Source organism: Pseudochaenichthys georgianus, chromosome 9, assembly GCF_902827115.2.
Source record: "Pseudochaenichthys georgianus chromosome 9, fPseGeo1.2, whole genome shotgun sequence".
Taxonomy (NCBI): Eukaryota; Metazoa; Chordata; class Actinopteri; order Perciformes; family Channichthyidae; genus Pseudochaenichthys; species Pseudochaenichthys georgianus.
In genome coordinates this window covers 43,684,861-43,712,441 of record NC_047511.1, presented here as the reverse complement: position 1 = coordinate 43,712,441, position 27,581 = coordinate 43,684,861, and the positions used below count along the sequence as shown (strand labels likewise).

At 42.5% G+C, this 27,581-nt stretch overlaps 1 protein-coding gene across 1 annotated transcript in view; it reads left to right on the top strand.

Moving 5' to 3' along the window:
• The window catches only part of fbrsl1 (fibrosin-like 1), a 430,120-nt gene that overhangs the window by 148,508 nt on the left and 254,031 nt on the right, over nt 1-27,581 (top strand). Inside the window, exon 2 of the mRNA XM_034091346.2 lies at nt 8,323-8,553. Coding sequence (XP_033947237.1) covers nt 8,323-8,553 — 231 coding nt within the window. The remainder of the gene's footprint in view (nt 1-8,322; nt 8,554-27,581) is intronic.

Sequence of the window (27,581 nt, the reverse complement as noted above, 5' to 3'; positions counted from 1 at the left end):
GTTAATAGAGACATCTGGAATATCATATACATTGATTTAAGTGGTGTTTTGTGACCGGGCGGCAGTCGCATTGAGAGTAAAGAGATAACACGACGTCTTTCTAATTAAAACAATACGCAATGCTTAACTAGTGCCCTTAGGCAGAGCATTGACTTTGCAATAATTACCATCACTACTCTGCTCTACGGTTAGAGGGATAAGGCTGTTTCATTATGTGTAGAAATAATTCAGTATCTATTTCATGAAAGGGAAAAAAAGCAGATTTTGGCACATGGAGATGATATCACAACCGAGCCTGGAGCTGGCAGACCCACTGATGGACTGGCCTTCTTGTCCTGCGGCCATTATAGATCTGTTGTTGGAGATGTCCTGTGAATACATGGAAATGACACAGATAGACAATTGAAATCTGTTTATTACCCATAAAAGTCAGCAGACACGAGGAAGTAGATCCAAATGTGCCAAGCTTGGATATAACAATGTCCAGTATTGAAATTCAAGGTAGATTGGAAATAATGCGTGAAGCATGACACTCGTTGTTTACACCTATAATTACTTGTTTTTTATTGAAACACATAGATTGGAGATTTATATGGATTCATAGATGGATACGTATATGGAAAGGTAGACGGGTAGGTAGGTAGAAAGATAGATGGATACGTAGATGGATTGATAGATAGATAGATAGATAGATGGATAGATGGATGGATAGGTAGGTAGGTAGGTAGGTAGGTAGGTAGGTAGGTAGGTAGGTAGGTAGGTAGGTAGGTAGGTAGGTAGGTAGGTAGGTAGGTAGGTAGGTAGGTAGGTAGGTAGGTAGGTAGGTACGTAGATAGATAGGTAGATAGGTAGGTAGGTAGGTAGGTAGGTAGGTAGGTAGGTAGGTAGGTAGGTAGGTAGGTAGGTAGGTAGGTAGGTAGGTAGGTAGGTAGGTAGGTAGGTAGGTAGGTAGGTAGGTAGGTAGGTAGGTAGGTAGGTAGGTAGGTAGGTAGGTAGGTAGGTAGGTAGGTAGGTAGGTAGGTAGGTAGGTAGGTAGGTAGGTAGGTAGGTAGGTAGGTAGGTAGGTAGGTAGGTAGGTAGGTAGGTAGGTAGGTAGGTAGGTAGGTAGGTAGGTAGGTAGGTAGGTAGGTAGGTAGGTAGGTAGGTAGGTAGGTAGGTAGGTAGGTAGGTAGGTAGGTAGGTAGGTAGGTAGGTAGGTAGGTAGGTAGGTAGGTAGGTAGGTAGGTAGGTAGGTAGGTAGGTAGGTAGGTAGGTAGGTAGGTAGGTAGGTAGGTAGGTAGGTAGGTAGGTAGGTAGGTAGGTAGGTAGGTAGGTAGGTAGGTAGGTAGGTAGGTAGGTAGGTAGGTAGGTAGGTAGGTAGGTAGGTAGGTAGGTAGGTAGGTAGGTAGGTAGGTAGGTAGGTAGGTAGGTAGGTTAGGTAGGTTAGGTAGGTAGGTAGGTAGGTAGGTAGGTAGGTAGGTTGGTTCATGGATGGATGGTTAGATAAATATGTAAATACATAGATATAAATAGATAAAATACTGAACATATGAGGAGAGATTTGTTATCCTGAGTGAAATATCCAGCAGCTTAAACCACAAACACTGTTGCAGAGGCACATTATAAACTGTATGGATACAATTCAAGCATATAAAATAAAAGGTAGTGAAAATAAAGTACCTCTTATCTTAAATGACAATCTAGCCAACAAAACGACTGCAGAGAGCTTCAATGCCACTCATAAAGGAAGACATTACCTCTAAGAGATTTGATATGGGCTCCGTTTTGCGATGGCCGCTGTGTTCACGCAATAACCGTATGTCCTGTATTGGAAATGAGGATAATCTAAAGAACAGAATGCTATAAATAGAGAAGAGATTATAATCCATTCGGTAGATGACCAGTCACAAGGTACCATGTGACAATATGACACGATCATGGGTCTATCATCCTTTAACTGTGAGTCAATTCTCTTATGACTGAGCTGTATCACGGAGAGACATCGTGCTCTGTGCAGTATGTTGTTTTTCTCTTCCACACAAGAGGATTAAAGAACCAGAAGGACAACCTGTGGACTCATGGATTGCAGAATGTCCACCACAGTCCTCAGATGTTTAAACACACTAAGCTTGAGGCTAGCTTGTTATCTCTTTTCAGGACAATCTTATATTATCTTATCTTTGAAAACGGCATGAAAAGCAACATGTCTTTGCCATCCTTTTGTGAACCCAAGTCTACATCAAGACAAAAGACTTGGAGTTGGTACTAAGTTGGATATGTTATCTTTTTGCACAATTAGCATTTGTTTTTAATTATATCTTGCGAATGTATTCCCGCAGTAATCATTATTTCCTTGTTTTGACTTCTGTTCAAAATGACTGGTTATAGTCTTGGGCTTAATTCACATTCACAGTATTCATAGTACAGTAGGTGTTAGCCTCGCACTGCTTTTACTATTTTCCATTTGCTTTTAAATTACGCTTGCTACATTTGCAATACCTGCATGTATTCACCTTACACCTACGGTTATGAAAGTGAATGTTCCTGCTGGAGTTGAATGGAGTCCGTAAGTTAGTACAGCATTTAACAGGTGTTGAGTACTCAAGGTTTTTTGAGTAGCATTGAAGTTTAAAAATATGTACGTACAGCTCATTCAGAGTGGCAGCTGCTCCCCATGCTGCCTTATGGCTCGACCACAAGCTGCTACTGTACATTATCACCAACAGTGAGTTTTAAAACAGCCACGTTTACTGTTTCGCTTCATCATGCACACGAGAGGAAGGAGAGAAGATGTGGACATGAATGAAAGAACATGGCATTACTGCATGACATTGGCTAAGTGAGCTCCGGAGATGACCAGAAGGTGTCCCGCAGGGATCATTTCAAAGCACATTTCCGATGTGAAAAAGATATAATAATAATGGGTTTCATTTGTAAAGCAGACTTCAAATTCTGAAGCGCTACAAGCAGTGAGCATGAACAGTATACAAACAGTACACAACAAACAATACAAATAAAATAAAGGGGTGGTAATAGATAAAAGGTCTAGGGAAAGGCTCTTTTGAACAGATGGGTTTTGAGGCCTTTTTTAAAAGCCTCCTCCACGGCCTGTGGTGCTCTCATGTGGTCGGGGAGAGCGTTCCACAGACGGGGAGCAGCCGAGCAGAAGGCCCGGTCTCCCATAGTACGGTGCTTGGTCCTGGGGGGTGTGAGGAGGTGGGAGCGGGTGGTCCGCAAAGGAGGTATGGGGGGTGAGGAGTTCCTTGAGGTAGGGAGGGGCGGTTCCATGGATGCACCGGTGGGTGAGGAGGATGGAGACCTTGAATTCGATCCTCAGTTCCACGGGGAGCCAGGGCAGTGGTTTAAGGATGGGGGTGATGTGATTATATGTGTGCACCCTCATCAGGATCCGAGCAGCGCTGTTCTGAATGTACTGGAGCTTCTGGATGCTTTCGTTAGCCCCTATACGTGGGGGTATTTAACATGCAGCACATTATTGAAGCCAATTTGGGTTAAAAAAAAAAGAAATCTGTTCTTGTTTATTTTACAAGACATGAACTCCTTTCTTGGTTATATTCGTTATATATCTCAATTACAAACATGCCAAGTGTATTTATATACTGTAGCACCTTTCAACACAAGGCAATTCAAAGTGCTTTACACAAATGACAATCATTAAGAGCCTTGAGAAATAATTGAGTCATGAGGACTGAAAAGGGACAGCAAGTATAATTGTTGGTGTAAAATGTAGTCTATTATAACTGAACTAAATTAGCGTAAGTGTTACATATTTGAATTGTCATAAGCAACACACACATGACAATAGCAGATTAATTAAGAGTTGTGTACATTTTCAAACCATACAAACATTGTTGATTAAAACGAATATTATCTTTCCTTTAGAGAGTGCTAATCTGCCGTAAGGAAAGCCCCGAGCGTGCACATTATCTTCCAACAAAGACGATGCCAAACCTCCGTTAAGATATTAAAACGCAATTAAAGATAAGCGTGTCAAGCAGCCAGATAATCAGTGTCGTGTGTCACTGTTTCCTACCTGGATGACTGACGCAGAAGATAACCGCCGGGACTTCCATCAGAATGCTAATTAACTACATTTCTGCAAGTTGATGCTTAATTGATCACTCACTGCCGGGTTGTCCACAAAGGCGTGTTTCAATTAATAACGGAGGAGACGCTGACGTAATTTATCTCGATGGAGCGACACACTGCAGGACGGGAAACACCTGCAGCCTTTCCTGCCAGGCGTTAGTGCTCATAAGCGTTCTTATGGGAAATATATGTTATTCCTTATGAGGTGAGAAGTACTGCTGTGTGATTATATTAAAACCCGCCTGGCAACCTTTTGATACAGCACTTCCAGAACATGACTACTTTCAAATGTCCTTTATAGTTTCTGCGAACTTAACTATTACATTGAGCTTCATGGCCATACATATCCTTTAAAATGAGTGTACTCGCGAAAAATCAAGTCAGAGGGTGTCGTACCTCGTCTTTAAGTAAGGTATTTTCTCTTTCTTTTATATATATGTCGTACATGTTGGCTCTTTGGTTCCCAAACAGCTTTTCTTTGATGCCTGGGAACAATTCAGCTCCGAATATGCTCCATGTAGCACAAAACCGCTCCAACTGAGCAAAGCTGGAACAGAGCTGTTTCTAAATAGCTTTCTTCTTCACATTTTGACTATTAACCATTATATTTTCCCTTCCCTTATATTGCTTTTTTATCGTGGAAACCTTCCTTTCTGGGGCCAGTTTTTGTTCTAAGTACCTGACTCATGAACACCTTTTGTCGCTGAAGGTGTCATTCATTAGCGGTTATGGGGCTAATGCGCTAGCCATCTGCTAACCTCCCGCCCTCTGAGCCGATAATTAGATTATTCATACAGAGCGCTGAGCTGGCGGTAGTGGTTCTGGCTGTGAACAGATGTTAGAACGTGAACCACAGCCCTCGGCCTTGAACTCCATGCAGCTTTAAACAGCGCGGTGTCGTCCTCTGCCATTCAGAGACGCAGTGATCTCCACCGACAGGCTTTACAGAGCAGCAGCGAGGAACATGCTCCACTCAGCCCTGAGGAGATCTGGAAAACAAAAGGCGGCAGAAGCAGATGTATATATTTATAAAGTGGTGTAGATAGGAATCCTTTAAACGATAGAGCAAACCTTGGTTAGCATCATAGCACTTCCTGTTCCCTCGTCTCACAGTCAACAGTTATTCAAACGTTAGTGCTCATAAGCGTTCTTAAACATGGCTCTCCAGGTGATGAATTTAATGACAAGTGTCCTGCTAATACCATCTGCTCCCTCAAGGGAAATATATGTTATTCCTTATGTGGTGAGAAGAGCTGCTTTCAGCTGCTGTGTGATTATATTAAAACCCGCCTGGCAACCTTTTGATACAGCACTTCCAGAACATGACTACTTTCAAATGTCCTTTATAGTTTCTGTGAACTTAACTATTACATTGAGCTTCATGGCCATACATATCCTTTAAAATGAGTGTACTCGCGAAAAATCAAGTCAGAGGGTGTCGTACCTAGTCTTTAAGTTTAAAGGTATTTTCTTCTTCTATATATATTTTGTAAATGTTAGCTCTTGGGTTCCCAAACAGCTTTTCCTTGATGCCTGGGAACTGCAAATATTCACTGTTACATGTCTGATATGTGTAATGTGTAATGTAAAGCGCTTTGAGCATTCGGAAACAGCGCTCTAATAAATGTAATGCATTATTATTATTATTAAATATGCTCCGTGCAGCACAAAACTGCAACATGTTTTTGTTGGATGACTGAAATAAGGTTGGTTGTTAACGACAACAAATATGTTAAAAAGCCCACATGTGAATTTAAAAAAGGCGGTTGCTAAGAAGTTTCTAAAAGAGACGACTAAACGTAATTTAGCTTAGCGGTGGTGACGTGAAGTCATGTGACCGTACTGTAGTTCCTTTATAGCCCAACATTAGCCGCCTTTAGCTTAGCGGTGGTGAAGTCATGTGACCGTGCTGTAGTTCCTTTATAGCCCAACATTAGCCACCTTTAGCTTAGCGGTGGTGACGTGAAGTCATGTGACCGTGCTGTAGCTCCTTTATAGCCCAACATTAGCCGCCTTTAGCTTAGCGGTGGTGACGTGAAGTCATGTGACCGTGCTGTAGTTCCTTTATAACCCAACATTAGCCTCCTTTAGCTTAGCGGTGGTGACGTGAAGTCATGTGACTGTGCTGTAGTTCCTTTATAACCCAACATTAGCCGCCTTTAGCTTAGCGGTGGTGACGTGAAGTCATGTGACCGTGCTGTAGCTCCTTTATAGCCCAACATTAGCCGCCTCTAGCTTAGTGGTGGTGACGTGAAGTCATGTGACCGTGCTGTAGTTCCTTTATCGCCCAACATTAGCCGCCTTTAGCTTAGCGGTGGTGACGTGAAGTCATGTGACCGTGATGTAGTTCCTTTATAGCCCAACATTAGCCGCCTTTAGCTTAGCGGTGGTGACGTGAAGTCATGTGACCGTGCTGTAGTTCCTTTATAGCCCAACATTAGCCGCCTTTAGCTTAGCGGTGGTGACGTGAAGTCATGTGACCGTGCTGTAGTTCCTTTATAGCCGTGGTGACGTGAAGTCATGTGACCGTGCTGTAGTTCCTTTTTAGCCCAACATTAGCCGCCTTTAGCTTAGCGGTGGTGACGTGAAGTCATGTGACCGTGCTGTAATTCTGTTATAGCATAACGCTGAACAAGGTGTAATTATCATACATTTTGTGTGTTTGCCAAATATCTCATTTTCTGCAATAATCTTAATTCCAAAGGAAGAACCCATAGCTTTTTGTTGAGGGAGCCCTTGCAATGCTAACTTCCAGGTTGGCCTACGAGTGCATTTGTGTCTCTTCAACCAATCCTGTGAGCCATGTCCTTAATATTGTCCACACAGGCACAACCAAGCTATTAAGTTGCAACATCAAAAATGTTAGCTATAATTCCTAGACTCACAGTTTATTAAAAGTCATACACTGATTGACATTAAGCTTGCTGTAGTTAACCTCCGAAGGTTGGCAAAGAAAAGGAACATTAAGTAATATACCAGGCAGCTACGAATTATCTTTACATTCCAATAAACAAACACCAATTCCATACAGCAGGTAACCGAAGCATGAACGGAACGATTAGTTAAAGGGTTGAAATTGCTTGGTCATACTGTAAGTGTGCAGCGACTGTATTTTCTCCAGTGTCTGTTAAAGCAGCACTTCATATCATAAGCTCATTATATCTGAGCCATAAAGTGATTATGGGCTCCAGTAAGGCATTGTTCTGCTGTTGACAGGATTAAAGATGACTTAAGAGAGAGAAAGTGAGCGTCTATGCTCCACGGTTGCTTGCTCTGTATAAGCCTGCAGTGAAAGGGTCTGCACGCTTCACTGTTTACCAGCTGAGGCACACTCCACTTTTTTACACATTCATCTCCTCTCATCCAGATATCTGTCTGCTCTAGGGGCGCCGTAAGGGGGTGAAAAGTTAGGATGATTCTAAGGCCCCGTGACTGACAGGGGCCCCAAAAAATGTTAGAACATTAAGAAAAAATGTTTAAGTAACCTTTCATCAATCATCAATAATTAACATTAATATAACGTCATATTGATGATGTACTCACTAAACTTATGATTCGTTTAACTTATTTTCTTCCAAACGTTAATTATCCAAAGCATCGAACACCCCCCTCTATTTACATGTAATGGTTTGGTCCTGCCTCCAAACGGGTGTGGTTAGCATTGTGCTTGGTTGTGGCCTGGGTCTGGTGGTGGGGCCCAATGTGATATCTTTTCATGGGGCCCAAAATCCCTGGCGGCGCCCCTGGCTCTAATGTCGCTCGAAGGCGGTGTAAAGTGTTGTTTTTCATACACTTGTCACCACCTTGTGCACGAGGACGCTAAAGCCAGTAAATCTCTGTTGACAGTGTGGCAATCCTGTCTGTGTTACTATCTGTGAGGGCAGAATTACCATAGAAAGTCAGATTTGGCTTTTGAATAATTCAAAAAGTAAGAGCTGTATTCAACAGGTTATATGGCATCCTCTAAGACTGCATTTGTGAATTAAAACCATGTCATTATCGACTTTAAATAACAAGATTAAGGCTGCATTATTCGGACTGATTTTAGCCAATGTTGAGCTTCCTTCGAATATTGAATATTGTACTTGTCCCTAATGCGATTTAAATGAACAATGTATTCATTCTGCAGCCTTCAACAAGATGTATGTTTAATGTATGAAAGCTTTGTTTTTTTCCGTCATATATTTGTTTTAATGTCTAGATTTCTAACGTGCTTTCATCTCCTCCCTGCAGAAGAAAGTCGGAGTTGTGAAGACTCAGGAGAAGAAGGAGCGGTGGAAGGAGAAAAAGGTGGCGAAGCGGAAGAAGAAGGATGACAAGGAGGAGGTGGTGGAGGAGGAAGAGGAGAATGTGCAGCCAGTTGAAGATCCTCTGGAGAAAGGCTTCCTCCATCACGCCCAGCGGGAGGCGGAGAGGATGACGGAGCGGCTGCTGAAGAGGACCTACTCCAAGAAGAACAAGATGGTGAGTCCGCCTCCATGGCTCGTTATATTCTAACTTAGAAAAGGTAACTGTATGTTCAATGGCTGGCTTTGGATGATTTCATACCTTAAAAGTATCGGAGTCCCCAAAACTATACTGTCCATCAATCTGATGTCCACAATCGCTTTAACGCAGAACAAGATCAATACAGTGGTGCAGGAAACACAAGCTTTTGTCAGTAGCTACTCCACTGGTGAATTTCTAAATCTTATGTGTCCTAAAAACTGCTAACAAGTGTCTAAATGGGACTATTGAATGTCATCATACTTAGCCGCCTTTAGCTTAGCGGTGATGACGTGAGGTCATGTGACCATGCTGTGGTTTCTTTATAGTAACATTAGCTTTTACAATTGCATTTATTTTTCAAAAATCATAAAGTGGTGTTAACCTCTTAAGCCCCACGGAGCCTTCGGAGATTATCCTGCTGAACAGAACAGTATCATAAATGTGTGTTTCCAAAAAAAAAATCGTATTTCTGCAATATCCTGAAACCCAATTGGATTGCTCCGTTGCTTTTTGTTGGCGGAGACCGTGTAATGCTAACTTTTCAAAAAATGCCTCACTGTTTTGATTTGTGGGTATTTTGTGACTGACTGTTTTGCTTGCTTCTGCCATGAAGTCAAAAGAGCCAATCAGCTGCTTCAGTATCTGCTTCCAGTGTTATCTCCAGGACTCTTCTTTCACGAGAAGGACTCTCACTCCTTCTTACAGATTGGCACAGAACAAGATCAATGGGGAATCTTCCAAACAATGTGAAGCGTGTGTTCAGAGCCTCGGTGACTTCCCTCTCTCTCGTGTCAGCAGGGACTTTGAACCTCAGTGCTCAGGTTGTCTGGAGATGAATTCACTTCACATGAAACCCTTCAGTCCCATCTAGCTGTGCAGCGTCAAAACACTTCTCAGTGTTCAGCGCTGGAGAAAATCATTTTCTACAAATACTCACTTTAACACTCGAACCGCCAGAGACTTTTTTATACCTAAAGTATCGCTTTAAAAAGAAAAATGGTCCGTGGTATTGGTATTTTGACAAGCAACTTTGTTAAATTGTTTCGTTTATTAACGCTACAACATAGCGTTTCGTGAGGCGGTTGTCGTTGTTGGGTGAAAAGCAAACAGCTGTTTGCTGCGGAGGCCAGCACGAGCAGTCTCCCGTGAGCGGTAGTACGCTCCTTCACTACAGACTGTCGCTATCAATATATCTACCTCTCTCTCTCTCTCTCTCTCTCTCTCTCTCTCTCTCTCTCTCTCTCTCTCTCTCTCTCTCTCTCTCTCTCAATCTATCTCTCAATCGATAAGGAACCGCAGTAGACAAAAGGCGTTGCTATAGCAACACTTCATGTTTGTTTACACACAAAATCAACATAGGGTGCTCCATAACACAATTTCAGGAAAAGTCACGGACTGGGAGACTTTAATATTTTATTGAAAAAAAGTTACATACAATAAAAAACAGCTCTGGGTCAAATTGACCCGATTGGTGGTTCTAGTGTTAAGGCTGGAGTGTTAGCGTTACAGCTGTCAGAACAGTCATTTTCTACATGGAATATGTTATTGCATTTTTGTACTTTTTTGAAATACGAGCTGTTGAAATATATTTTCATTTAGGTAAGCCCAGGTTACTCTAATAAAAGCATTTGATTGAGGTTTTGTCAGCAGGCGCTTTAGCTGTTAGTAATTATGCTTGTCGGTGGTGACATCTGGCGCCATTTTCTTTCTCTTGCTGCTATGAAGTGACTTGTTAGTTGCATTGTTGGCTCTGCATTAGCAGTGTGATGTAAACATGTTCCTGTGTTTTGCTTTTATTGGTATTCAAATTGAGGAGCTCTCCTTGCTATGTCTCTAAAGTGAAAGCTGTTTTCCCCATGATGCCTCCGACTGACACTTTTGACAACCGGTTATGAACTGTTGTAATGCATCGCTTGTTGACACTATGTTTAGAAAAGTATTTGTACAAGAGTTACAGTTCGGTAAATCAGAAAATAAATAGAGAGTTATGACCACAAACAAGTTGCTTTTGACAGTAGAAGAAGCATACAATAACTGTACTATCGGTTTGTATTGGACCAGATAAACTTCCCAGATCCCAAAATGTGTTTTTTATTCTGAGACATTGCACAAAAATATTATTGAAAACGTATATTTATAGAAAAAAATCTAAATATAGTTATCTGCTACTAAAAAAATATATATATACTTATAGAAGAATACAAATAAACTGTATCATAGATAAGTAATTCAATGGAATCAGTCAGATAGCCTGTGGCGCTAAATGAAGGCTAACACATGTGATGTGGAGACACCGATGAGCCCAGAGTGGTTTGATAAGCACATTATTGGTACGCTGCCTTCAGGTGCATTCACTCAGCTATCCCTCTGTGTTCCTTCATGGCTGCAGAAGAGCTGCTATGTTTGTGTATGCAGAGCTGCCAATACGAAGCTCTCTGCTGAGTCTGTCCCAGGGAGATAGCCCATCTCTGTGTTAACAGTTTGTTTAAATGGGCGGATGTTTTTATGCTCCTGTCTGAGGCCAAACTCCGCCGTAGTGCTGTGGAGGATAAGAGGGGGAAATGTAGTCAGGAAGCCAAACTAAATATTGAGGCTGTGTAGCCCCGAGGCCTCTTCCACACACACAAATATCTCTCTTAGATTAGATTTCCTGAGGAAGTTAACATGGCTGAACATGAGTTTGGCTGTGATATTTAGTTTGCCAAGAGGAAGTGAAAAAGTATGTATTTAGCTGATACGCTCATCCAAGTGCAGTTGGCTGCAATTACTGGAGCAGATTTACATTCCGGTGAGATAGTAACTACACAGTATCAACAATCTGCTGCCGTTATGTTAATGCTGTGCCGAGTCTCGTGTTTTACTGTTACCTTATCTGGGATTTACTGCACATGCTCCCGATGAGATTAAGATAGGAGAGGTAGTATGCAATATACTGTATCTTGGAAATATCTTGGAGGCACATCAAAGACATGCACTAACTGTCACTCAAGCTTACAGTGCATGTATGTGTCATCTTTGTTTTCAAAGTGCAAAGATGAGACCGCAAACCTCACCCAACAGAAATCAGAAGGTCTATCAACAAGTACATTTTTAACTACAAGGAATTTGCGTTATTTATTTTCATATGTGCTAGATACACATATTAAAAGGTACAACAAGTACAAGAACAGACAAGTTAAGTTACACAAATAAATCAAAAAGAGATTCAAAAACAAATATGTGCAACAGTAAACCCAGTTTAGAATGAGGGGGCTTTACACTCTCGTGGAGGATGTGATAAATAATGCTATCGTGCACATTAAAGAGATACAGGGATGATACAGATTTATATTGGGGGATGGAGAGTGTGAGTCACAACCATCTTCCTCACAGCTCTGAGTTGTTTTGTCTGCTGCAGGTCAGCTGCTGGTCAACCTGTTGAAATGACGGCTGGCCTGAGGGCAGCTTAGTGTCCGTGGCTCACTGCACTATGGCTCAGTGAGATCATAGATACAGTCTCCCAAACACACACCTCAGTCCTGGGATCCGTGGGGGCGGCAGAACAGAAATGGCTTACATGATGGTCACTGGTTCGAGTCCTAGTTCAGACAATTTCACCTAATGGGTCCTGACGAAGTGTACTTGTGTGTTTTGGGGCCAAAGGTGTATAGTGGGGAGGCTGTGGCTCAGTGGACTGGTGCGCTGAACTTGGTGCGCTGAACTTTGAATCAGGGGAGAGCAAGTTCGAGTCCCACTGCAGTCAGCATGTCGTTGTGTCCCTGGACACTTCACCCCAAATTGTTCCTGTGGGGATTGTAAGTCGCTTTGGATAAAAGCGTCTAACAAGTGACGTGTAATGTAATGTTCCTGTTAACAGATTGAAAACTGAATTTCCACTTGTCTTCTTTTTTACTGGAGACATCTTCTGATCTTCAAACTGAATTTCAACTTGTCTTCTTAGTACTTCCAAACCCTTCCTTTTGTCTCAGTGTGTGACTGGAGATATATTTTAACCCGACCTAGCTTTATTTTTTCTGCAAGCTAAGATAAAACCTTCTGTAATGCAAAACTGAAAATGTTGAGAACAAACAATTCTGTTGTGGTCACGTTCTTTGGGAAAGAGCATCACAACCGATGCCGGTCATAATCAGTGTGGATGAGACACATGATCGTGTTGCAAAGTAGTTGCATTATAGATAACTTAATCGTTTATTAAAGTGTTAATAGACTTCTATAAAGTGGCACGATTGTACTTTTAGTTTATTTCTGGAACATGGAGACATTACATAACATCACTTGTTAGACGCTTTTATCCAAAGCGACTTACATACATTTTACTGTGGACAGGGGCGGTTCTAGGGGGCGCAGGGGGGCCAGTGCCCCCCTAACACTGACTTTGGACCCCCCTGAAAATAAAAAAAAATAAAAAGTTTCTGATTAAACGATTTCTTGGCTGACGGAATAGGCATAACTAACGCTATTTGTCTTTCTAGTCGGACCTATAGAGCGTAAAAACTGTAACTATAAGTATCTGAAATAAATATGTGTACTGAAACAAATACCAATAACTGTATTGCATTGTTTTCTTATGCGCAATTACTTCATAGTGTCTTTGTCTTTATCGTCCCGCATTTATTGTGCCCCCCTCAGAAAATAACTGGCCCCAGCCTGGCCCCCCCAGTCAAATTGGTCTAGAACCGCCACTGACTGTGGACAATCCCCACAGGAGCAATGTGGGGTGACGTGTCTCAGGGACACAACGACATGCTGACTGCAGTGGGACTCGAACTTGCTATCCCCTGATTCGAAGTTCATCATACTATCCACTGAGCCACAGCCTCCCCAAACATCACTTTGTAATACTCACACTTCAATTGGCTAACACTCATTTTACATGATAGGCTAAGAAGCGGGACATCTCTGGTTGACCAATCACAACAGAGCCGGCCAGCTAACCAATCAGAGCAGACTGGGCTCTGGTTTCAGGCAGTTTTTAGGACAGAATATGGCCCCTTTAAATGAGCGGAACAAATAATCTCAAAAGTATACGTTGTATTTAATCAAGTCAGTTGCCTGCCTGCTGCCTGCCAACACTGCCTGCTTTCATCTGATTTATAAATGGTTGGAAAATGGGAATTTGTGGCAATCAAATTCACTTCACAACATGACCAAACCAACTACTACTCAGGTTGCACAAGTATTGTTTTATTTCACATGTATTCTTACAAATACTGGCACGTTCCCCTGGTGATATGCTAATGGACGGACGTTTTGGTAGATTCACTGTTGCAGCCTCTGTGTCGAGTGCATTTTGAGGAATTGTTACCCTGTTTTCCAGAGCGGCGTAAAAGTTTCTCTTCAAAGCTTCCCTTTATTTGTGTGGCTCCTGAGTGAGTAGGCTCAGGAGAGAGCAGCAGTTTATAGAGATATCTATTCTTACTTTATCCTCCACCCCTGTGATGTGTTCATGCTCTCTAAGGGCCCGTCCACACAGCGGCGTGCGTTGAAAGCTTCACCATTCACTTTGAATGGGGTGACGTCACTTTTCGCCCAACTGCATTGTGGGAAGCGACGCGGACCTGGCTGGCAGGGCTCGCTGCAAAAGTTGAGCAATGTTCAACTTTTGAAGCCTCGGCAGAAGCGTCAGCCAATCGAATCATATGCCAGTACAAGCTCTAGCCCAGGGGTGGGGAACCTTTTTCCTCTCAAGGGCCATTTCAATTTTTACAATATCCTCAGAGGGCCGTACAAATTATTGAGCTCTGCTTAAAAAAACTAAAATCACAGCCCATTCATTTCATTCTGTGCAAAGAAAAAGCAACGTCTTAATCCAGATATCTCGCCATGACTCGCGTATGCATGCATGTGCACGGTGTGGCGTGACCACCAAAACAGAAAGATATGGACACAAGATGTGTGGAAATGTATTTAGTTTCCTATGTGGACATGATTTAAGTGGGGGAGACCTAACCTCCTCCAGCTCCCCCGGGAGGAGATTTGTTTTTAAATGTTGAAGTTGAAAGCATCAATCTGGTGCACTTTGAGAGGAACATTAGGAGATCTATGGATACATCTCAACACCCATATGAAACAGAACTGGAAGCAGATTTACTTTTTCTTTATGAATATTTGACAAATCACTCCCCTTTCAAACTGTATTCTTGTTTATTAATAACAACTTTTGTTTACTGTCATATAGTATTTCATACCTGTTTACTTTATTCTCTTGTTCTCTTGTCAACTATAATGATCATATAAAGATGTGCCTTTACCTCACTGGTTCTAGAAAAGGCTTCTTATATTCGTTAGCATAGCTAGCTAACCAGATGCTAATGATAACAACACAGTTATTGACTGTATGATCAGTATGACAGATGAACAGATCGCCACTGGGCTTTCAACTAAAGACACAGCCACGCAGAAACTGCAGCATCTGTACGGCTCCTTATGGGTGTTGCCGTTTCTGAAGTGCTGGAGCGGCTTTCTGTTGCTCTCCGTCAGAACTGCACCCCTGTCACTCGAGACATATACCACGTGGTGACACGTTAGGCTCGTGTGGTGTTCAAGGAAAAACAGGCACTCGCTTGTTTAATTTTTTGCGGTCAAGATTTCTTAATTTTTTTTCTTTTTTGCGTGTGTTTATAAATTACCTCGAGGGCCGTACCAAATTGTCTCGCGGGCCGTATACGGCCCGGGGGCCGGAGGTTCCCCAACCCTGCTCTAGCCAATCAAACCGCTGCTTGTGTGTCAGGGGCGGGAGATTCATGTGATTGGTTGTTGGTCGAGTTTCGCACGCCGGCAAGCTTCAACGCACGCCGCCGTGTAGACGGGCCGTAAGTGTTTCTGCAAGATTTCTGAACCGCATGTATATAAAGCACATTGGCCTCCAGATGGACGGGGAGAGAACTTCCTTGGCAACAGCACCTTTTGTTTAGTATCCACACCTCTCTTTGTTGGCAACATGATTGAACATGTATACATTTACACTTACTTACATGCAATAGGGCACAGTGTAGTTCCTTGTATCTAGCAAAAACCAAGCAGATGGATGTGCACGCATACATAACGTTGTAACTGTGGGGAAAGGGCAGCACAGTGCAGCCATCTGGGTTTTAACACATCGTATTGAAGGAATGCACTGATAGCTATATATATATTTACACTGCTCTCTAACACAACGACCATTTTGAGTGCACAGAGGGCATTTTATACTTTTTTCGTTAGACTGACTCTTTCCAAGCTGAGTGTTTCCCTCTCTGTTTAACAGTCTCTCAAGTCAGCGATGGTGTCCCTCGTGTTTGTCACACACTATGATCCATGATGTGTTGGGAGGGCAGCACTTGATCCAATTAGGAGACCCGTAAGGACTTCAAGAGTGTGTGTGTGTGTGTGTGTGTGTGTGTGTGTGTGTGTGTGTGTGTGTGTGTGTGTGTGTGTGTGTGTGTGCGCGTGCGTGCGTGCGTGCGTGCGTGCGTGCGTGCGTGCGTGTGTGTGTGTGTGTGTGTGTGCGTGTGTGTGTGTGTGTGTGTGTTTGTGCTCAAAATATCTGAGGACGTCTTTCTTGTTCTCCTCTCCTTCACTCTGTTGTCAAGAGCTGTTTCTGCAGCAGTCACACATTTAGTGTTGATGTTTTTGAAGGCCAATACTATTTGCATATGAAAAAAATAATAGCAAACATAGTCATTGCATTACATGACATTGAGTTCAGCTGAGGCTTTTATCCACAGCCACTTACGTGCTGCAATTAAGCACAAGGGTACAAACTCAAAACAGCACATGCAGATATATTTTCTGGAAATAGGCCAGACCATATAAATCAACTAGTGTTGATGCATTAGTGGGCTAAGAGCCTTTAGGTACTTCATCATTATGTATGTTGTTGTGGTTTAATAGCTAAGGTGCAGTGGAAACAAATGGGTTTTGAGTCTGTCGAGTTCAATTTGATTTTGATGATTGAAAAGTACCATTTCAAAAGTCAGCACACAAACACAGACTAATGACATTTAACTGGGTTAAAAAGCACTTACAGTAAAGGGTCAGTTGCTTGCTTCCTTAGCTGTCACAAACGAGCTGAGGACCAAAATGCAGAACACGGGAAACCAGGGATAGTCGGTAAGCAGCTTTATTGAAGGCAAAGGGCAGGTCGGGGACAGGCGAGGGTTCCAGGAGAAAGCAGGACGGGGGTCGCAGGTACAGAACAGGTCAGGGAGCAGGCGAGGCAGGCTGGTCAGGGACAGGCAGGGTCGAAACCGGGAGAGCAATCTGAATGGTAATGCGGGAAAGACTGGCATGCTGCAAAGTACGATCTGGCACTGAGGTGAAAGTGAAGTGGGCCTAAATACTAATGGAGCTGATGGGTGTAACAGAGAGAGAGAGAGACAGGGTGTGACTACCAGGTGACTAAGGAATGTTAATGCAGAAAATAGGTGAGTGAGAAAGCAGACTGTGACATTAGCTGAAGCTCTGATGAAGGGTAGCACCTCCAAACATGTTAACCCCTTCACTCAGCCAGCTTCAAAACCATCCCCTCTGCAGGGCAAAGGCAAACAAGTTATCCAAAAACACACTTCTTTCATTTTCTTTGCAGGTCATAATAATAACGTAAACAAATGCCCCCCGGACACTGACTTTGGACCCCCCTGTGGCCCCCCTGAAAACAAAAGTTTATGATTAAACAATTTCTTGGCTGACGGAATAGGCGGAACTAACGCTATTTGTCATTCTAGTCGGACCCATTAGAGCGTAAAAACTGTAACTATAAGTACTAGGGATGTCCCGATCACCTTTTTTTGCTCCCGATCCGATTCCGATCATTTGATTTTGACAATCTGCCGATACCGATTTTTCCCGATCCGATCTTTATACAATGCATTAAGAGAAAAAAAAGGTAACAGATAACGGCTGGTCATCCAACGCGATGAAGTCAGCTATCTTGGCTGTTATTGTGTTGGCCTTATCACTGTTCTGGGGCAGTTTCTCTTTCCTTTTGAAAGCCTCTGAAAGTGTCGGTTGTTTCAGTGCCGTTACCTGAGTGGCCGCTGTGCACTCGTCGTGTTGTTGTTGGTGTTTGTTTCTCAGGTGGTGTATTAGATTGGTCGTGTTGAACGTAGCTCTGTTCTTTCCACCACGCGGAACCCCCGCCTTGCAAACATTGCATCTGGCTGTTACACTGCCTTCGCTTTCAATTTTATAATACTTCCAAACTCCTGACATTTGCTCTGTCCCGAGTCACCAGCTGAACGTAGCCTCTCGTTAGCTTACTGCTACTATTAGACACTGCGCCCACTCTGTTGCCAGATTAGAGGAATAAGCAACCAGGTCTAAACAAGCCCAAAAGAACCAACACATACATGATGTTGTGTAATTTTAAACCAAAACTAAGGCCTCAAGATGACTTTAAGACGTGAACATGGTCATTTTTGTATAAAAAAAAGAAAAATTCCAGATCCCCGATTTTTTTCTTCCAATCTTTTGAAAATCACGTGATCGGCTCCGATCCCCGATCACGTGATCGGATCGGGACATCTCTACTAAGTATCTGAAATAAATAAGTGTACTGAAACAAATACCAATATGCTGTCTTTTTCATCCTGCATTTATTGTGCCCCCCTCAGAAAATAACTGGGCCCCCCGTCAAATTGGTCTAGAACCGCCTCTGCCAGTACTGCACTTGTGTGGCTTATGAAACAACTTACTTAGTTTGTATTTTTATGTCTTGTTGCACTTCATTTGGATGAGTAAAAGCATCGGCTAAATGAAATGTGCTTTTACATATTTGTTCTTCCTCTCACCTCATCATAAAGACATATTTGTTCCACTTGTTTCCTTGAGTATAACACCCTTTGCTCACTTCAGTTATCCGTGTATAATGCTGTGGTTGATGGAGGATCTGAAACACCATCTAGTGTTGCTCTTGTAATGAGATCAGCCCTAAACGTGACATCCTCGAGGGTCGAAAGCTTGTAAGTGGCAACGTGATAGAAAAGGCCTTCACTCCTGTTGCTCAGGTTAACACGGCTACTTAACAAAGAGCGTTATGAGATGAGTGCACAATGAGCAGAGGTGTCTGCAGGTCGCATGCAGAGCTGCGAGAAAGACGTGACTTTAAATAGACCCTGACACATCAATTAGTCAGCTGTAACATGAACGTGGTGCACGATCACAGGAAGCATCATTATCCGTAACACATCAAAGAGCAGCGAGCAGACGAACACACATGTGCACGAGATTATAATGAGGTATCTAATTATTTAGAAAACATGTCGACACAAAAACTGATTCACTGATTGTTGACATTAGAAGTTATTTAATTCCTAAAGAGCATAGTACATTACCGTTATCTAAATAAGGGCTTTCCCGCATGTAAGCCTTTAGTTTTACATCAGAGGTGATATTTAGCATCATGGACTAGAGTAGGCTTTAATTTAAATACTATTTGTTCACATATTTAATAGAAAAATAGTCTCTCTACTTTCATCATTTCCACACTTTCATCTTTTTTAATTAAAGGTGGGGTAGGTACGTTTGAGAAACCGGCTCGAGATACACTTTTTGTTATATTCCATGGAATGCTCTTAACATCCCGATAGCAATGAATATCTGAAGTGCTTTGACAACAAATCCATACAAAAATGTCATCTGTGGAAGCCGTGGCGCTGTAAAAAGCACGACCAATCACCTGAGCCGGCTAAAGTAACTGGATGGCCTACCTGCCTGTCAGACTTCCATCTGGGCACACACTTATCTCGTGCCCTCATTGGTCATGTGCGCGTTCGTGTGTGTTGGAGGAGGGGCTGTGTGAGGAAGTGGCAGATTTCTTGTATTTTCAAATGCTAGCGATCTCAAGCTGGTTTCTCCAAAATGACTGACCCCACCTTTAAGGAGAAAGGTTAGAGATTATGCAACATACCGTTGGATATCTCCATTGAATCCCTTTGGTGCTTTGCTGCAGTTATTGTATTGTAGCTGACATCCTCGTGGATTCATCTTCTCATTACAGACACATGCATTTCCTAACATTCGGTCTATATGCTGTAAAATGTATTATCTCTTCGATGTACACACGGCATCTATTGCACGTCTGTCCGTCCTGGGAGAGGGATCCCTCCTCTGCTGCTCTCCCTGAGGTTTCTCCCATGTTCCCTTTAAACTGTGGGTTTCTCTGGAAGTGTTTCCTTGTACGATGTGAGGGTCTAAGGATAGAGGGTCTAAGGACAGAGGGTCTAAGGATAGAGGGTCTAAGGACAGAGGGTCTAAGGACAGAGGGTCTAAGGACAGAGGGTCTAAGGATAGAGGGTGTCATTTTCTCATACTGATATTCTGAACAATCTGTGCTGTTGTATTTGCTGTAAAGTGCAGGGTCGGCTCTAGAACAAATCGAATGGGGGGGGGGCAATAATTTACAAAGGGGGGGCACACACTGCCGTCAACAACCAACATACACACACACACACACACACACCAACACAACTTCAAAAAACATGCTGTAAAGTCTGTTGTCTTTCACACACATTGCAGGGTGTAGTGCTATTGTATAGCGCACCTATGACTTGTTCATACATGCACGGCTGTGGCACGACCACCACAACACAAACATATGGACAGAGGCCACCATATACCAAGTGTGCAAATGTATTTAGTATCCTATCCATGTGAACATGTTTTAGGTGGGGGTGGACCTAACCTCCTCTAGGAGGGTCTGGGGGCAAGCTCCCCGGGGAAGATTATTTTTTAAATATTGAAGTTAAAAGCATCAATCTGGTGCACTTTGAGAGCAACATTAGGAGATCTATGGATACATCTCTCAGCATCCATATGAAACAGAACTGTACACATATTTACTTTATGGATATTTTACTAATCCCTCCCCTTTTAAACTGTATTCTTGTGCTACTGTCCTATAGTATTTCATACACATTTTTTATTTATTATCTTATTCTTTAATAACTATAATGATCATATAAAGGTGTTCCTCGCAAATACTTGTTTACATAAATGGTGACCAAACCGTTTGAGACCCACTGAGATAACCTACACTAAAGTGAACTATCTAAACACTGAGAGAGTCCTTACCTCACTGAGCTGAGGTCGATCCTCTCAGTCTGACAGGAGAGGACTCTCCTCCGCCTTGGTGTAGAAACAGCTCTTTGTATCCGTTAGCATAGCTAGCTAACCAGATGCTAACAACAACATTCCACGTTCCCGCTCGTGCACTCACAAAATGCCACACACACACAGAGCCGAGGTTGAATGAAACACAGAGACCCATGTACTTGTACTGTACTGTATATCATATTATGTTCGATGGCTTTACTGTATAATCAGTGTAACAGATGAACAGATCGCCTACGGGCTTTCATCTAAACACACAGCCACGTAATGATAACAACACAAAGGTCGGGGGTCATTGGTCAAGCAACACACCAATCAGAGAGCAGCAGTGAGTACAGCTCAGGCTGTGTTTTATATTTGTATTCTTTATTTCTGACGTATTTCACACAAAACACCTTTAGTGGAAACGTTTTGACTTATATGATTTAAAAAAGAAAAACGGCAAAGTGGCAAGGCTTGCCCACCCTGCGTTGGGGGGCACAGTGACTCATTTGGGGGGGCATGGCCCGCGAATGACCCCCCATGACGCCGACCCTGGTAACGTGTCTCTACTGTAGGCTATTTTTATTATATGCACAGCTCTTTGGCTCCACCAAACATCGTTTATAAATGTGCTATATAAATAAAACTTGATTTGATTTGTTGTTGTTTCTGCTGTGGTTCATCGTCACCAGTGTGTATCATGGCGCACACAAGAGTCTGCTTCTATAAGAGACTACGTGTTTAGTATTGAATAGCTTTGAATTAACACTAAAACTACACATTTGAAACATTGAAAAGTAATGAATTATAAGTGCTTACCAGGGAAAGAACATGTGATGTGTCTCCAACTATATACCATAGAACAATGTAATAAATAAGAAACTCAAGTTTTCCCACTCACAGTGCGCCCAGATAATCAGACCAGAGATCAGGCGGAGAATGTTTACTGCAAAAGGAATTACATGAATACATTTTGGAATGATGAACCAGCTCTACCGTTGATTTTTAAACTACAAACAAAACATGTTGATTTACATAATTATTAAATAACATGTGTTGTAAAACTGCTGATGTTTTTATAATGTCAAGAACATTTATGATAAACAGTTGAAAGAACAGCATTTTTGGAAAGACATATCTAAGTAAAGTCATCTTAGAGTCACTAAGTGAATCCTAAGTGATCATGTTAAATTAAGGGAAATACTTTCCATCGGTAAATAATTTAGAAATGGAACTAGTTAAACCTTTGATACAACTGGCATATATAAACGTTTGGTTAACATGAAGGTCAGCAGACTTGTATTCTCCCTCCACTGAGATGATATTCCTCCATGAATAAGTGTCTCGGAGTGTGTTGCTTCTCTCCGTGTGTTTTCAAGTTTCCTAAATACCGTCTATTTGTGTATGTTCGGACGGCCTGACCACAGTGGGTTAGTGTGAGGAGCCAAACGTGTCCCTGTGGGTTTCCACTGGAGCTGATGGTGTTGACTTTGCCCGGGATGCCAGAGGGAATGCTGGGAAAGGACCGGGAACAGTCCCATCGGTGTTAAAAGAATGTGTGGGGAGAGCGGAGAGAATGTGATTCAGCACACGTGGTGACCTCGGATATGACTGGTATATCAACATCGATAGCAGCGGAAACCATAGATGGACAGCATGACCCACTAGGGCAGGGGTCTGCAACCTTTTTGACCAAAAGAGCCATTTTGCTCCTTTTTCCAAAACATTTTTTGTCTGGAACCAAAAAAAAAATGACATAGTTTTTTATTGTTATATCAGACAAAAACTGCATTTATTAGGCTATGTATTACATGATATAAAACTGTTAACCTCTACTAAGAAACAAAGAACTCTTATAAGGAGAATTAAAAATAATACACAGGCCTACTTTAAAATAAATTAAACACAGCACTTGGGGAGTCCTCTGCACATTTGAAGGGAACAAATATAATTAAAATGGGCCCACTTTGAAATAAATAAAACATATAGCTGCACCCTCAAAAGAGTTAAAGGTAAGAATGGAGAAACCAGCTCGAGTGCGCTAGAATTTGAAAATACACAACCGGGAAAAATCTGCCTCTTCCTTCAGACTTCCTCACAGAGCCCCTCCTCCAACACACACGAACGCGCACATGACCAATGAGGGCACGAGATGAGCTTGTGCCCAGATGGAAGGCTGACAGGCAGGGAGGCCATCCAGTTACTTTAGCCGGCTCAGATGATTGGTCGTGCTGTTTACAGCGCCACGGCTTCCACAGATTAATTTGTGTATGTATTTATTGTCAAAGCATTTAATATATTCATTGCTATCTAAAGTGTTTTCTGAAATAAATGACACACCTCATTGAATTATGACTGAAGATCGTCAGCTGGCTTCCTCTCCCGTGTTGCTCCTCGATACGTAAAGGCTGCACCACCGTTAACAACGTCTCTCTACATATCAGACATCCCGGTAAACCAGCATCGTTTGCTGTGAAAGCAGATAACTCTGTCCACACAGAACTAAATCCTGTGTTCCTCCGGTACTTTTCTTTGATGTATCCATAGTTCGCTCATCGAGCCGGGGGTCAGGTTATTCGCCTCCAAGAAAAGCATGGGAGCCTGCCTGCAGACCTCCACTCTCAGGACACCTCCACTCTCAGGACACCTCCACTCTCAAGTGACGATTATGACGCGTTTTTTTCCTGCCCACCGAAGGACTCGTTTGATGGACGTTTTCAAATCACAATGGAGACCCACCGTGCACTTTGGGTCGGCCTTGGTCAAGCCCTTTTGACCCCCCCAGCCTGGTTCTCGTAAAAGTTTTTCGCTCGAAAAACACCATGGAGGAATGTAACGGGAGTTGACAGGGGACTCTGCCCGCCTCACGAGTGCCTATTTTCGGACACTTTTTTTCACTTTTCGGCAAACGCGACCCACTGTCGGAGGGCCTCCGCGCCGGCCGATATGAAGCGTGACCAAGACGCACCGTCCAGGGGTCCCGCAGCGGGGTGGAGGTTCCCAGCTGGAACCTCCCCACCTCCGCCGCGGTGCACCCGGCAAACACGGTTGTTTCTCGAACCTTCCACTGTTGTCTAGCGGGTGTAACTAAAACACAAGATGTCGTATTTATATATATAAATAAATATATATATCTATATAGATATATATATATATATAGATAATAAGTGTCAGTGCTATTTTATGTTGTATTAGCGTGCATTTCCTGTTCAGAAAGTGGCGCTGCGGCTGTACTGATAGTAACTACAATAGGCTACAAGGTGTCCGTATATGTATATAATAAGTGTCACGATCCGATTTTATTTTGTATTTGCGTGCATTTCCTGTTTGGAAAGTGGCACTGTACTGATAGTGGTGATTTTATTTTGGAATTCTTCTGGAGGTGTCCTGAGAGTGGAGGTCTGCAGGCAGACCCCTCTCAAGGAAAGGCGCTCGCGCGGGACCGTAGCAGGATGCGACGCATATTTTAGTTGACCTAATTAAAACCGTTTTGTTTTTTATTTATGTGTCACAGTATCACCTCAAAATACAAGATACGAAACATTTTCAACCATGCAACAAAATATAAATAGTCCTACAAATACTTTTATTTTATTTCATTCTTGGGAGTGGAAGTAATTTAACCCTCCAACAGGAAGTTATTAAACCCCCCAACTGGAAGTTAATAAGCCTTTAGCAGGAAGTTATTTACCTCCCAACAGGAAGTTATTAACGCCTCAAACAGGAAGTCTACATTGGTCCTGATTAACCGCTGCCCTTCCTTAACGCTGTTTGTGTTATTTAAAGCCCTCCAACAGGAAGTTATTAATCTCCTTTTAGAGTTTCATTTGTATTCTCTGAGAGATGCTGATCCTAAACCATCGTCCTGAAGCTTGTCCCTTTTTTATAGCCTTCACCATAAGTAGAGACACTACATACTGATATACACCTGAACATCAGCAGGAGAGGACTCTTTAAAGTAGAGACACTACATACTGATATACACCTGAATATCAGCAGGAGAGGACTCTTTAAAGTAGAGACACTACATACTGATATACACCTGAACATCAGCAGGAGAGGACTCTTTAAAGTAGAGATGCTACATACTGATATACACCTGAACATCAGCAGGAGAGGACTCTTTAAAGTAGAGAAACTACATACTGATATACACCTGGACATCAGCAGGAGAGGACTCTTTAAAGTAGAGACACTACATACTGATATACACCTGAACATCAGCAGGAGAGGACTCTTTAAAGTAGAGACGCTGCATACTGATATACACCTGAACATCAGCAGGAGAGGACTCTTTAAAGTAGAGACACTACATACTGATATACACCTGAATATCAGCAGGAGAGGACTCTTTAAAGTAGAGACACTACATACTGATATACACCTGAACATCAGCAGGAGAGGACTCTTTAAAGTAGAGACGCTACATACTGATATACACCTGAACATCAGCAGGAGAGGACTCTTTAAAGTAGAGAAACTACATACTGATATACACCTGGACATCAGCAGGAGAGGACTCTTTAAAGTAGAGACACTACATACTGATATACACCTGAACATCAGCAGGAGAGGACTCTTTAAAGTAGAGACGCTGCATACTGATATACACCTGAACATCAGCAGGAGAGGACTCTTTAAAGTAGAGACACTACATACTGATATACACCTGGACATCAGCAGGAGAGGACTCTTTAAAGTAGAGACACTACATACTGATATACACCTGAACATCAGCAGGAGAGGACTCTTTAAAGTAGAGACGCTACATACTGATATACACCTGAACATCAGCAGGAGAGGACTCTTTAAAGTAGAGACGCTACATACTGATATACACCTGAACATCAGCAGGAGAGGACTCTTTAAAGTAGAGATGCTACATACTGATATACACCTGAACATCAGCAGTAGAGGACTCTTTAAAGTAGAGACACTACATACTGATATACACCTGAACATCAGCAGGAGAGGACTCTTTAAAGTAGAGACACTACATACTGATATACACCTGAATATCAGCAGGAGAGGACTCTTTAAAGTAGAGACACTACATACTGATATACACCTGAACATCAGCAGGAGAGGACTCTTTAAAGTAGAGACGCTACATACTGATATACACCTGAACATCAGCAGGAGAGGACTCTTTAAAGTAGAGAAACTACATACTGATATACACCTGAACATCAGCAGGAGAGGACTCTTTAAAGTAGAGACACTACATACTGATATACACCTGAACATCAGCAGGAGAGAACTCTTTAAAGTAGAGACACTACATACTGATATACACCTGAACATCAGCAGGAGAGGACTCTTTAAAGTAGAGACACTACACACTGATATACACCTGAACATCAGCAGGAGAGGACTCTTTAAAGTAGAGACACTACATACTGATATACACCTGAACATCAGCAGGAGAGGACTCTTTAAAGTAGAGACGCTACATACTGATATACACCTGAACATCAGCAGGAGAGGACTCTTTAAAGTAGAGACACTACATACTGATATACACCTGAACATCAGCAGGAGAGGACTCTTTAAAGAAGGACCCATATTCAGCTTCTTTCCATTGGTTGGCAGTTTGTAGAAGTTGCTTTGGACTTGGGACTGAGAAATCCCTCTATAATGCACAAGCTGAGATAAATGGGACCAACAGAAGCAATCTGCACGGACCAGAGTTCAATGGGAACAGCAGCAAAATACTTCATCAGTAAGTTACATTGCGACCTCCAGTAACATATTTATCTACCTCAGGATATATTCTCAAGATCCATCACCTCTGGGCTGCTGCCTCCCGACCTCTTACAGAAATAGAAGTGGGAATAAAGGGAAGGGACTGACAATGCCAGACAGCCTCTGCCTGCTGTGCTTAGCCCGGTGAATATTGCATGGGACAGAGCATAGTGATTAACGTCATGCCATGTAAGGTCTTTGGCCCGGCTGCTGGGTCCATACACACACATACACACATATACACACATATACACACATATACACACAGGTCCCATCACTTTTAACAAGCCACAGTCATGTAGATACAGCAGTGCTACTTCAGAGCAACCACTCTGGGGACAATTATGTCCGGCAACATTAAATTAGCAGGGATCTAAAGTCATGCTCTGTTGCAGCTGGGGCTAGTGCATGCTGGGACTGGATACTAGAGGCACAGAGAAACTGGATAGTATACTATGTGCTTTTCTCATATTGCTGTATGGGGTAAGATTATTATTTTGGAGCAATTTGTTCAAGATTGGTTCTAAATGTTGTTAAAAAATAGTATAGTGTCTCTACTTTAAAGAGTCCTCTCCTGCTGATGTGCAGGTGTATATCAGTATGTAGTGTCTCTACTTTAAAGAGTCCTCTCCTGCTGATGTTCAGGTGTATATCAGTATGTAGTGTCTCTACTTTAAAGAGTCCTCTCCTGCTGATGTTCAGGTGTACATCAGTATGTAGTGTCTCTACTTTAAAGAGTCCTCTCCTGCTGATGTTCAGGTGTATATCAGTGTGTAGTGTCTCTACTTTAAAGAGTCCTCTCCTGCTGATGTTCAGGTGTATATCAGTATGTAGTGTCTCTACTTTAAGAGTCCTCTCCTGCTGATGTTCAGGTGTATATCAGTATGTAGTGTCTCTACTGGGACATGTCTCCATGCTTTAATGTTCAAAAAGCTGCAGCACCTCTTTTCACCCTCTGTCTGAAACCAGAGCCCAGTCTGCTCTGATTGGTTAGCTGGCCGGCTCTGTTGTGATTGGTCAAACGCTTAGAGATGTCCCGCCCCTTATCCTATCACGTACAATGCGTTGGAGCGCTTGCCAATAGGAGCACGAGTGCACTAACACCTATAGTACACACTACAGGAAGGGGAAACCCCCAAAAGCATAACAGGGCCTCTTTAAAACAATATCTTATTTCAAAAAAATGA